General features: G+C 38.4%; 1 protein-coding gene across 1 annotated transcript; it reads right to left on the reverse strand.

The window, feature by feature from the left end:
* Window positions 1–2,050: 2,050 nt before the first annotated feature.
* On the reverse strand, window positions 2,051–10,145 carry LOC100888408 (coilin). The gene is made up of 6 exons (XM_003729525.3): window positions 9,686–10,145; window positions 6,535–7,858; window positions 5,837–6,019; window positions 5,402–5,449; window positions 4,515–4,673; window positions 2,051–3,502 (listed from the first exon to the last, which is right to left on the reverse strand). The coding sequence occupies exons 1-6, from the start codon at window positions 9,937–9,939 to the stop codon at window positions 3,455–3,457; spliced, it is 2,016 nt and encodes a 671-aa protein (XP_003729573.2). The 5' UTR covers window positions 9,940–10,145; the 3' UTR covers window positions 2,051–3,454.
* Window positions 10,146–12,616: the final 2,471 nt, after the last annotated feature.

Consider the following 12,616-nt stretch of genomic DNA (forward strand, 5'->3'; position numbering starts at 1 on the left):
CCACCAAAGGGGGAAATGTGGCGTCTGAAGACGGATGGCCTCCCTAAACAGGTTCTACACTACACATTTTCCTTAAGGAATATAACATACACTGTACATGTACATGAATACAATAGTCCTTTGATAGGTGGTCATTATAGAGAGGTAGCCGTAAATTCAGGTTGGAGACTTTACATTCATTTCTATTTTTCTCCACAATGCTCATTCCTCAGTACACAGTTCCAAACATTCATTATTTGTAATCTCTGAAGAGAAGATAATCATGTATTTATAAGAAGTCATCTCAAGGATAATTGAACGGTGCAATTAACTTCGAATAAAACAGTGGCATTTGATATGTATTTAGATACAATAAAATTGCAATAAAGCAAAATTAGTGAAGTGTTTTGTTTCATTTTATCGTTGTAATCTGAAGTGTTATTGAAGGTAATCTGTTCAAGTTCAGGGCCTTGTCTTATAACTTTGCGACTGATTCAAAGTGATCACATCTTGATATTAATCGCACCTCAGTATGTGTACTAAAAGAGAAAGAATGTTAACTTAGCGATTGATTGGAGGACTTGCGATCGATCTGGATGAATCGCAACTCTTCACAATCCAGGGCTAACATCCTGAATACAAATGTAGTACTCCTTCTTTTGCTACTATTCTACCCATCCAACCAAGGGCACATACTGTATTTGTTTTGTACAGTTTCACTCAGTAACAAATACTCTGAAGCACACAAACTAGATGTTTGTTTTTCCTGTCTGGCTATCTCTCTCTTTCTCTACATTGCACTTTGCCTTACATAGTCAAAGTCTTGCCCTCCACCCCCTCCCTCCCTCTCTCTCTCTCTCTCTCTCTCTCTCTCTCACTCACTCTTTCTCTCTCTCTCTCACTCTCTCTTTTCTTCTCTTCCAGTGTATGAGTTTCTTTCAATATCACTACATTTTCTCCGTCTTTCTCAATGTCACCACAAACTATTACAAGAGAAACACTTCAAATACAAAGCATTGATTTTCATGGTAACCAATTTATTTACAGGCACACAATTTTTGTTTTCATGATGCACTGTGCATATATGTATATAAAGGTATGTACAGCAGTGAAATAAAATTCAATAATTTGTTAAAAAGATTACCAAATTTTGAGTAGACGTACATAATTCAATTAAACGATATATATATATATATATCTGACATGATTTTTGTTCCAGCATTTTGAGATAATCAATGCCCAAATTTAACCAAATTATAATCATCATCATCATCTTAATATTACACCAGACAATGTAGAAAATGTTGCACATAATGTAACGAATCCTACCTATCGTCCATAGGGGTAATAAGCCAGTTCACGGTTGCAGTCTGAGCATGAGCAGATAAAGGTCATTGCAGAACAAATTTTGAAATACATGGAGACGAAATACTGGATACGTGCTCATGCAAGTTATGTAACATTATTCATTCATGCACATTCAGTGCACTCCATTGTACACAGGTAGAAGTATTCTTTGAAAAGGGGGAACAAAGGCTATTTTATAAAGCACCTCCATCGCTGTAGGAGTGATTATTTCAAAATGTACAAAGTGGGACCTCTTCATGTTTTGAAGATCTGTGGATATTCGGGGTCATAGCAGTAAGGTGCTAACCGTGAACTGGTCTATTGTCCGAGGGTTTTTTGTCCAGGGAGTAAGTGTCCTGATACGCACTTTAGCATCTAATGGCAATGAAGAGTAATGTTTGGCAAGGTAATTAGAGAGAAGAATCCCCACTGAACCAACCAAATTGCAGATGAATCGGAATGGAAAACAGGCAGTTCAAAGTGGAAACAAGCGTTTGGACACAATCCGTCTGAAAGTGTCATTAAATATTTGGAGACACAATGGTATTACCCTTACCAAGTTCTGTAATTGATTTGTCCAGATTAATTTTTCTCAAGGATGTGACATTTTAAAGCCCCTCTGCACTAGCTTGACATGCAGGGATTAGACCTCCCTGCGATATCACTTTTATCTCATCAAATATCTCATCGGTTATCTCATCAAAAAGTAAAGAAAAAGGGCATCATGGGGAATCAACGGGTACCGCTTGGGCATTGTTGGCTGTATAGAGGGCACAAGTAGCTATAAGTAGTGCAGCAGGGCTTTAACCCTTACATTTAAAATTATACACCAAAGGCCCTAATTCAACCAGTCCACCCTTGATTCTTGAAAGACTACAGTGGAGCCTAATCATAAGAGCTCTGATCTAACAAGGTATCTTTTATAAAAAGGTGATTTTGCTGATCCCAGTTCTTTATATTCTTCTGGTTTTTTTTACCCTGATAAACAAGATTCCTGATATAACAAGGTCATTTCTATGGCCTCAAGGACCTCGTTATAAAAAGGTCCCACTGTATTAAAACAATAGACATATCATTTTCAAGGGGTATGAATAAGTTGGATGAGAGAGAGTGCTCTTTTGGCTTCGAAGAGAAGAAAAACTAATGTAAAACCCTTCTTGAACACCATAACTTTCATCTTGTCAAAGCTTTTGCATTCAATGTCAGACAGAAACAGTACTGATCCGCATTTCAGCACTATTGCATTTTCTAGTGCAATTACAACACATCAGATACATTTAAGTATCTTGGGTGATTACCCCAAACACCAATATGTTTAGTCTCAATATCCATCAAATTAATGTCAGAGTTTGCTCATATCTCAAGAACATTTATATAATATGGACTGGCCTTGAGGGAGATACCACATAATATTTCCCAAACTAGACTCATTTTGCCCCGGGTCAAAGACGAGGTCAATATGGGTCTTGTGAGGGCAATATATGTGGTATCTCCCGAAAGTTAAGCCAGTCAACATTGTTATTGTTATCCAAATCGGACATCTCGAGCAAATACATAAATCAACCATGACAATCTCAAAGAACTGAAAAAACTTTGACAAACCAGCACTGTGCATTCAGCTGCTTGATGAAATTTTTGAAATACTGCAAACAGTGTGCCTTTGGTGTGATTATAACGTCACAATAGAGTGTGCGCAAAGTGCGCAGGTTCTCGTACGCATAATAGATGCGCAATGAAAATGACAAAATACAGCGCAAAGAATATGGTCTTATATTTACTGCTTTTCTAACACGTAAAGTCCATAGGCTTTTTCATGAGAGGGTAATATGGTCTTATATTACTGCTTAGCTCTTTTAGGATTGCAACAAGTGTAATATGATTTTGTAAAACCACTGCTCAGATGTCTGATACAGGTAATATAGTAAATTTCATAATTTCATCATGAAACTGTTCTGCCTTCTGACAGTTGAATTTAACATAATTCATAAATGGTAATGTAAAAAAAGAAGAAAAAAGAATAAAACTGCATATACAGCTGCCATAGCAGTATACAGGTAAGAAAATCTTCCTACAGTAGAGGTCGACTCTGTCTGAAGGTCAACTCTGTCGGGTCAAAGTTGACCCAAGGTTATGTGATCAGCTTGGGCTCAATCAGAGAGGGTAAGGTCACCAATACCTGCAAAGAGGAAATAAAAATAGGGAACAAGTATGGCTTGTATGAGATTATTTGGATAAACATGATACTGAATGCGATTTAAGAGATAGCAAGGTTTGAGAGTATCAAATAATAAAGGAGAATGCAATATAAAGAAATTTCACAATGTTGAATAAAGTTTAAACAGAAAAATATTGGTTAAAGGAAGAAAGATATGTCATACAGAATGATTATTATAAGAATGCATGTTATGAGGAGCAACCCTGTAAAATAATTTACCTTTACCTGTTAACGGAATAAGTAATTTAAAGAATTTAAAATTGTCTGTTCAGCATTTTCTTCATCTTGCCTGTATAGTCAGGACAGTGCTGAAAAATATGTTTTCATTTTCTCCCTTTCCTCACGTATTATCGGTGGCTTCAACTGTACGCTGTCACAGTCCTTTTCTTCCTCTCCCTGCCTATTAATAATTACAGGGCTTATATAGCGCCTAACACTTACTTTGTCAGAAGTCTCTAAGCGCTCTACAATAATGCAGCATAATTACCCTGGCTTTAGCAGTGCAGCTGTTACGCGCGCTGCGTTTCAAGGAATAAATTCCTACCAGGTACCCATTTACTTCACCTGGGTGGAGTGTGGCAAATGTAGATCAATGTCTTGCCAAAGGACATTAGTGCAGCGGCGGGACTCGAAACGCAGACCTTGTGATCGACAGTTTGGCGACATATCCACTCGACCACAAGACCTCTGCCTATTCCCTCCTCTCTCTTCTTTCTTTCTATCTTCCTGGATTTCTTTCCTTTTCGTCTCTCAGCGAGTAATCTACATATTGCTCATAATTAGGGGCTTCATTATTTATTATTATCTTCTACAATTTCATTAAATTACTTAAGTTACAATTCTTTGATTGTATTTTATCTTTTTTAACTGTCTGTAGTTGTGATGTATACATTTCAGGGCCCCATGGAAGACCAATTTTTGTTGAATGGGCTACCCTGGTGAAATATTCATTAATAAATAAATTAAGAAGTACCAGTCTGTCTATCGGGGCAGGTTTGGATTGCTCGTCATTCTCCTCTGGTTCCATCTCAAACTTTCCACCATCTCTCTTTGGCTCTGCTGCCATTGCCACATCACTGAGTCGGAGCTCCATCATGGAGTTAGAATGATTGAAGTTGATCACTTCTCCTTCCTGAATATAAATATAATTGTTCACTCTTTAGATTTCACTAAAAAATGGCATCACGATGGCTGAAATCTTTATGAATTAGTTCTAAGACACATCCTAAGGACTTTATCAGTTTATCAGTTTCGATGTCTTCCTCAGACATGTACCGGTGAACGGATGCTGAAGTTAGCCACCAGTTTTACCATCACCAGAAGATGCCGTTTTGGTGATCGGTGCTTCATAAATGTCAGACAACTGGTACGTTGTATGCGTTAGATTTCAACTCTTGCCACTTTTTACATCATCTTTCATGGTAAACAATAATAATAATAATAAAATAATTAGATCAATTTATATAGCCTAGCTACTATATAAAATACTCTACCACGCTGTGATATAATTTTTTTCCCTTAAATACAGTATCATCAATTCTTAAGTTTAGAAGTCTTTGTATGAAATGATTACCTCTTTACTGTGGATCACATGGTGCACAGTGGTGCTTCTAGCACCAAGGACCTTTATACACTACCCTAAAAAATGTAATATCTAACTTGTGTTTCTTGATGACATTAGGACCTTTTCTTTTTCTCCATTTCCTCAAATCCAGTTATTGGTTATCAATATATTTCATTACTCTCTTTGTGGGTAGAAATTTACTTTTTCAAAAACATCTTTTCTGAAATTACTGGTATACAATTCTAAAATTTTCAATACAATCCCGAAAAGAAAAGAAAAAGAGCCGATTAACTTACCTTATAACCCGATACTTCAGGTGTGTACAGACCCGAGAGCTCCAGAATCTAATTAAAGAGACCAAGATACACAAAACATTGAGATGACTACCACTACACATATTAGGGACTGCACCAAAATGAAAGAATGAACTTGATACAGAGTATAATATCTTTTCTTTCTTGCTAACAAGCATTTATTGCTTTCCTAGCTGTCAGGTAAAATAACCACCACCACCACTTCAATAGATTATTTTGAATCATTTCTTCTGAAATGATATTTATATTATGATTGTGATACCCGGTAATGAGTTCATGATCCACAGAAATGGAATAATTATTGAAAATATATACTAGGTTCATACTTGGTGGCAGTTGTGGCTTTACATGAATTTTTTCCTGGATCAATTGTTCCTCAAAAATATCTCAACAAGAAAATATGGGTTTATACAATACCTTGTATGCAATGATATCCCCAGAACGTGGGGGTCCAACTAAAGGTGGGTAGCTGCTGTAGTCCTTGGGCTTCTTGGGCTGAACTGGTTTCTTGGGCTGAACTGGCTTCTTGGGCTGTTCTGGCTTCGTGAGTTTTGTTTGTTTCGTGGACTGCTTGGGTTTCTGTCCGGCAATGTTCAACAGCTACATTATACAATTTAAGGGGGGGGGGGGTATGAAAGACAAAGAGTAAGGTTTCACATTTTGGTTTCATGTTTTGATTTCACAAATTATTTCATTTAAAATAAAAACATCTGGCATATTGCACTACCAATGCACACGTGTTCATTTTCAGTGTTTCTGCCATTCAGATTTATTGGCATGCACAGAGCCCTGTTGCATAAAACTTACCACTGATGGTAACTTTTTTTCAAATCTCAAATATGTTATTAGTATTGAAAAAAATATCGCTAGTGATATTCGTTTGTCTCGCAATGTGGTCAATAAGGAATCTAAAAGATCACGACGTTTCGTGCGCTATCTGCAACACTTCGTCAAACGTCGTGATCTTTTAGATTCCTTATTGACCACATTGCGAGACAAACGAATATCACTAGCGATATTATTTTTCGATACTACATCCGCAATGAGTAATATATTTAGCATGTTATTAGTAGTTTGAATGTTTCAACTTGATTACATACTGCAAAATTACTGACCTTTGCCTGTATCCCACCTGGTGTACTGCAATTAGACTCATCCAAAGAAGAAAGGTTGTTACAATGCTCAGATCTTTTTCCCTGTATCTCGCTAACACCATTATATGGTTCTTCTAGCTCCATTGGATTGTCTTCAGTTGTCCCTGTTTCGACCATGGGAATTCTTGGCTCAAGGTTTTTTTGTTGGGCTGGTTGACCTGAAAGCGGCCTTGCTGTAGCAGAAGGTTGCATACCACCTCCTGCTTCGGATTCACCAGAGTCAGAGTCTGATGAAAACCTGACATGCCCAACAGAGGACTTTGACACTGATTTCTTCAACGAAGCACTCCTGGTGGAGGAGAGCTCTTTCCCTTGAACTGGACATTTAGGGAGTTCTGCTGGCTTTTTTGTCAAGGCCACTCCTGGCTCAGTATTGTTCTTCATGGTTTGCTTCTGTTGAAGTTGCCCAGGAGGATGTTCACCAGAGTCTGATGAGGAAGATGCAGAGGACATAGAAGAAACAGACGAAGAGGTGGAGGTACTTTCAGTTCTTGTCACGCCATTTCTTTTATTCTTACCACTCTTCACGATGTTAGCCACTGGTGTTTTGCCGAGAAGTCCTGAGCCTGAACTCTTCAGAGAAGGTTTTCTCTTTCTAGCTACCGTCTCCTCTTCAGTCGAGCTCGACTCGGAGTCGGAATGCAACGGCCCGGATCCATTACACTTGATTTTGCTCACATTGGTTTTGATTTGTTTACTTCCTGAGCCCCCTGCATGAAGAACAGACGTTCCGGGATTCACAGAACTTTGCGCTTGAGTGGACGATTGCATCAGTGACTTCGATGGTCGCACCTTTCTCCTGCCTACAACTTTGCGAAAACTTTTAGCCTTCGAGATTGCCCTTGACTGCTCACCATCTTCTGAGCTGGAATCTGATGAGGAGCTGGAACCATGCCTAAGAGGGGCCTGACCATTCTTAGTTGAACGTTTGTGAACTCTAGCAGAATATTTTGGGGTGCCATTCTTGGCTGAAGGAGAGCAAGCTAAAGAATCTAATCTGCTTGTTTGTTCAGCTTCTGTTATTTTCTCCTTTCCCTGGAATGCCATTCCATCATTCATCAATCTGTCTTCATGCCTCGCCTTATTGTTAGTCCCCTTCTTTTCTCTACAAGCCTTTTTCCTTTTAGCTCTTGAAGTACGGGCCATGTTGCCTTCACTACTCCCGACCAGCTTGGCCTCTGTATTAGCTTTCTTCCTCTTGCTTGCTTGCTTCGGTTCAGCATCACGCAGTTCCTTTACCTCAATTTCATCTGGCTTTAAACCACCTTCACCAAGAAACCTCACCCTGCACGAAATTGGGAAAGATAAAAATATTACCATATTTAGCCATAGATAACCCACAGACTAGCATTGGAGCTGAATAAATCATTCAGTGTTTAAAATTACAAATGTAGACTAGTATAAATCAAATTAATTGCCGATTTACAATTGATTGGTTACAAATTTACAAATCAATAATTATCTTATTCTTTATCAGATTTTCCGGAAATTCAGCTCTGAAACTTTCATCAATCTAGACTATATAGAATTGGGAATCAGCATGGCCCCCAAAATTTCAGCCTTTATTTCGGGAGGTGTTCAGAATCAATCAGAGATCAGAACTCCAGAAGTTCAGGATGGAGTTCCCCTTTTAAACACTCCAGCATAGCATAGAGAGTCAATGCTAATGCGTATTAGCACTGAACTACGAGTTAATAGGCAGCATTCGCACACATGAATAGGCAATACACTCATAATACACAAATGCACACAATCATGCCGATGTGGCTGATCGGCAAGTATGACAGACTTAGTCAGTAGACTTACAATTTGAATTTTTAAATAATTCTTTCTAACAGTCATTGGTAAGTTGAAAAAGTAAAAGACCCGGTTTTCGGCCACTTAAGACAAAATCCTATTTTTTGGACTCTTTACTTCCTATTTATTATCATTTCTTGTTCAAATCATGAAGTAAATATTATTATTATTTAAACAAAAAAAGAATCCCAGAAAAAAATCACAAATTGCCATGACAATATTCATTTCAATTTTCACTGTTTTGGAACCAGTTATCGGCATAGCGTACCAGTTTTCGGACGCATGTACAAAGTCAATAGGAAGCGCTCGCGCGCGCCGTGCGTTTCCGCGCTGATGTATAGCACAAGCGGGCGGAGCAGGTATCCCACGCCGGAGCACCCGGGTGCTCGCCTGGCCGAAGACAGGCACAGCGGTGATCGGAAGTTGGAATCTGAATTAGACAGACATATCGTGTGTGCGTGGCGGGGTCCGGCTGCATTGACTTAATACATGCGATGAGATACTTTTAAGCTTGCGACCAACACAAAATCGGGCTCTAAATCTGAAAAATACTTGAAATAAAGCTCATTTTATGGTACCCATATTTCTTACATACACGCGTAAGAAACTCGATTTTTCAGATTTGGGTAGCGGGACCGCCGATTACATCGCTAAAATGTGATATTTTAGGATATATTTTCCATTGCAAATGTGGTTCTTCAGTGATACTGGCATGGTATGGTATGTGTGGGATATGTGATATGCTATTATGCGATGTATTTTAAAGGGATTTTACCATGCATCCAATAGATCGGCCGAAAACTGGAGCTGTCCGATTACCGGCTCCTTTACTCTACTGCTATTTTGGTGTCATCAATTGTCACTAAAATACAGATTTTTAGTGAAATCAGTTGAGTTTTGTACAGTAGTGTTATAGCACAGCTTTTAACACACAGCCAGGATAGTAATGCAGCTATGTCTTTTATGTGTGCTTGAATTTATTCAGCCAGCCCTCCACCACCACCATCATTCAAGCATCATAGAAAGGACAGGGCCAGCGTGAGTTGGAACTGTGTGCGGATCGTGGTTTAATTTGAAATAATTTTTTGTTTTTATTTTTTTGTAGACTATGACTAATATTATATTAAAATGAGATTGGAAAAAGAAAGAAAGAAATAATAATTTTACCAAGACATTAAAAGAAAGAGATGAGATGAAATTGGCAACAATAGTCAAATTTGACTAATAGCCATTATAATACCAAACGAACAACAACAACAACATCATGACCATGTTCACTGCAATAAACATTCAAACAATGTCATCTCTACCTCACCTGATTAAATCATTTTCTTTAATGATCTCCGACTTTTCAAATGGGGGAAGAACAAAATCGTCTAACAGGAGTTCAATCTGAGATGACCTTCCGAGGTGGAATGTATTCTGAATGCAATACTCCACATCAGTAATTCTCCGGCACGCATCGATGTTGAGCAGAAACCAACACTTTCTCCTGCCGACACTACCGGGGCGAAATGGTGTGCAATCGTCGAAGAGCAGGCGCACGCGGATGTTTGAGGAGCGTGACATGCCTGTATCTTTCACAGCTTCCTTGCTAGGTAATTATGAAGTGAATTAATTGTCTGGGTCACTCATGAAATGTAGACCACGAAGCTTATGCACCTGCGTTAATGTAGGACAATTACTGTAAGTGGATTAACGATAAAAATCAAAAAATAATTCACGAGAATCATCGTAGTACGTTAAGTGAGAAAACTCCGTATGGAAAGCCAAACGTACATCGTGTTCACGCTAATCGACCTATGAGAAGCCCGATGCCAAAAGAGACTGTTATATGTTTTCCCCAAAGATGTTCAAGCCTCAAGGTATCGGTTTAATAGGCAATTTTGATACCCATTGTATTACCTATCCTATAAGTCGTATTTAGATTATGTCATACACGGTGACTATATGTCACCGTGTGGGGGAGCTAGGTCACCTCTTTTAGGTCATCTATAACCACCACTACCAAAACAGGTCATCTGGAGTAGGGGTATCTGCAAGAAGGTCTTCAGTATCATTCAAGAAGTTATCCGCTGTAAAGGACTGTTATAAACACTCTCTATATCCCAGGACATTCCCCGAATGGAACTTTCTCCCTACCCATGCTAGAAATATTTATTTTAAAAAAAATACCAAGGGAGGGGGGGTTAACCTCTAACCCCCCCCCCCTCCCCCTGCGTACGCGCATACCACCACCACTGCTGTCTTAAGTCGAGGGCAGAAAATCATACTGATAAAATATTGAAAAAATATGTGTTAAAGGATCAAGATCTAATGAGAAAGTTAAAAGGAGGTTGATATTTATAAAAAATGTGTGCAAATCTCAAAGTGACTCAGCTTTGAGAATAATAATAATAATAATATTTAATTTTTATATAGCGCTTAATACAAATGTCTCTAAGCGCTTTACAAATATACTATTAGAATAGAATAGAATAGAATAGAATGTCCATTAGGCACTATAGGTCATAAAACATGAAATGCAGGAACGACAATTCAAGGGGGTGCATGGAAACTCCTCTCACATAGAGAAAATCGCCAAAAATTGTCAAGATTGTCATTTTAAAGCCTCTCAAATCCATATGATGGAGAAAAGAGAATTGGCTTAGAATATCCCTTAAGACTGCATGTATATACCCGAAATTTTATTCCTGCATGTGCATTTTTTTTAATTAAAAAAAAAAATCACAAGGGGGGGGGGGGGGGTTTGCTCCAAAATACACACATACACAAAACTGACGGGGGGGTTCAACCCCCCCCCCCCCCCCCCCCCTGCGTACGCGCCTGTGCATGTGTACCACAATGACTTGAACCAACTAATCTGAGCGGCTCAGGAACAGATTTGTAAACAAGAAGTCCATGCAACAATGTTTTTAAATGGTCATTGTCATCTTGCGAATCATTGCAAATCTCTACTATACGTTTATGCACAAAAACATAACCCGGAGATAATCAGTTGCCAGTCGGTTCACGCCTTCTCTCAGTCCATTGTGTTAGCTGCGCGCTGTCACAAATTGCGCGCCATTGTTGCATCAGAGGAATGCTATAGAAACGTGCTACTTGTTGCCCCCCACAGTGATTATGCTCAATAAGTATTTATTCTTGACCTCGCTTCCTCAATACCATGTGCATGGAATTTTCAATCCAAGGATAATATAGGACACTAAGAGGTAAGTCATGTGATTTATTTGTCAGTTCTTTGAATTTGTATTTGTTCTCGTTCTGTGTTACTGTTATCTAGAGCACAGTTTTGCTTTTTCTGCGTTACCTTTCTTAAACAAAACAGACTATAGCTTCCGATCGTCGGGTGTTTTCTTAGACTAGTCATCCACAGTGGTGGATCCAGGGAGGGGGTCCGCCGCCCCGTGGGAAAAACACGTAAAAACATGTTAATTTTAACTTTATTTGAAGACGGACCCCCTCCCCTGGTGCTTAAGGGGGGGGGGGTGCGATTTTTCTTTTTCTTCTTCTCACGAATTGGGCCCCCTCTTTCGGGTCCAGGCCTTTGTATTATAGCGCTTCTTGTTGATCCACTCGTACAAGATGATTACATTGGTTGCTCATTTTATCGTTTAATAATTACAGCTATAGGCCTAACAGTATTTTCAGTAGTATTTATCATCATCATCATCATCATCGTCATCACCATCAATGTCATCATCACCATCATCGTCATCACCATCATTGTCATCATCATCATCAACGTCATCGTTTTCATCATTATCATTGTCATCATCATCATCATCATCATCATTATCATGGTCATCATCACCATAATGTATGAATTTGAGCTCGACCTTTTCCAATTTTACATATTAAATCGTTATATGAATTACTTGTTAATGATCAGAAAACAAAACCTATTTTTGCCTTTATTTCGTTTCCATAAACGATGACTTTATCATTGTCTTAAAAAGGTTAAATAACGTGATACATTACTATTTACCAAAATAAGATGTGTCAGGACCATATTCAAATACAGTGCGTTCAGGAAAAAATGAAACCGAGAACATGAGTATCAATGTTTTATCATAACTTAATCACAATCATAATTAATAAATGACACATATTTGTAAAGCTTAGATCCTCTTCTTTCATCTGATACAACTCATATGATGCACATATATTTCAGAAACTTGGGTGAATAAAACAATTTGAAGAAAGGGTATTTAAGAGTCATTTGGCAAACGGTATCTGAATTTTT

Source organism: Strongylocentrotus purpuratus, unplaced genomic scaffold (assembly GCF_000002235.5).
Source record: "Strongylocentrotus purpuratus isolate Spur 01 unplaced genomic scaffold, Spur_5.0 spur5_scaffold_14, whole genome shotgun sequence".
NCBI lineage: Eukaryota > Metazoa > Echinodermata > Echinoidea > Camarodonta > Strongylocentrotidae > Strongylocentrotus > Strongylocentrotus purpuratus.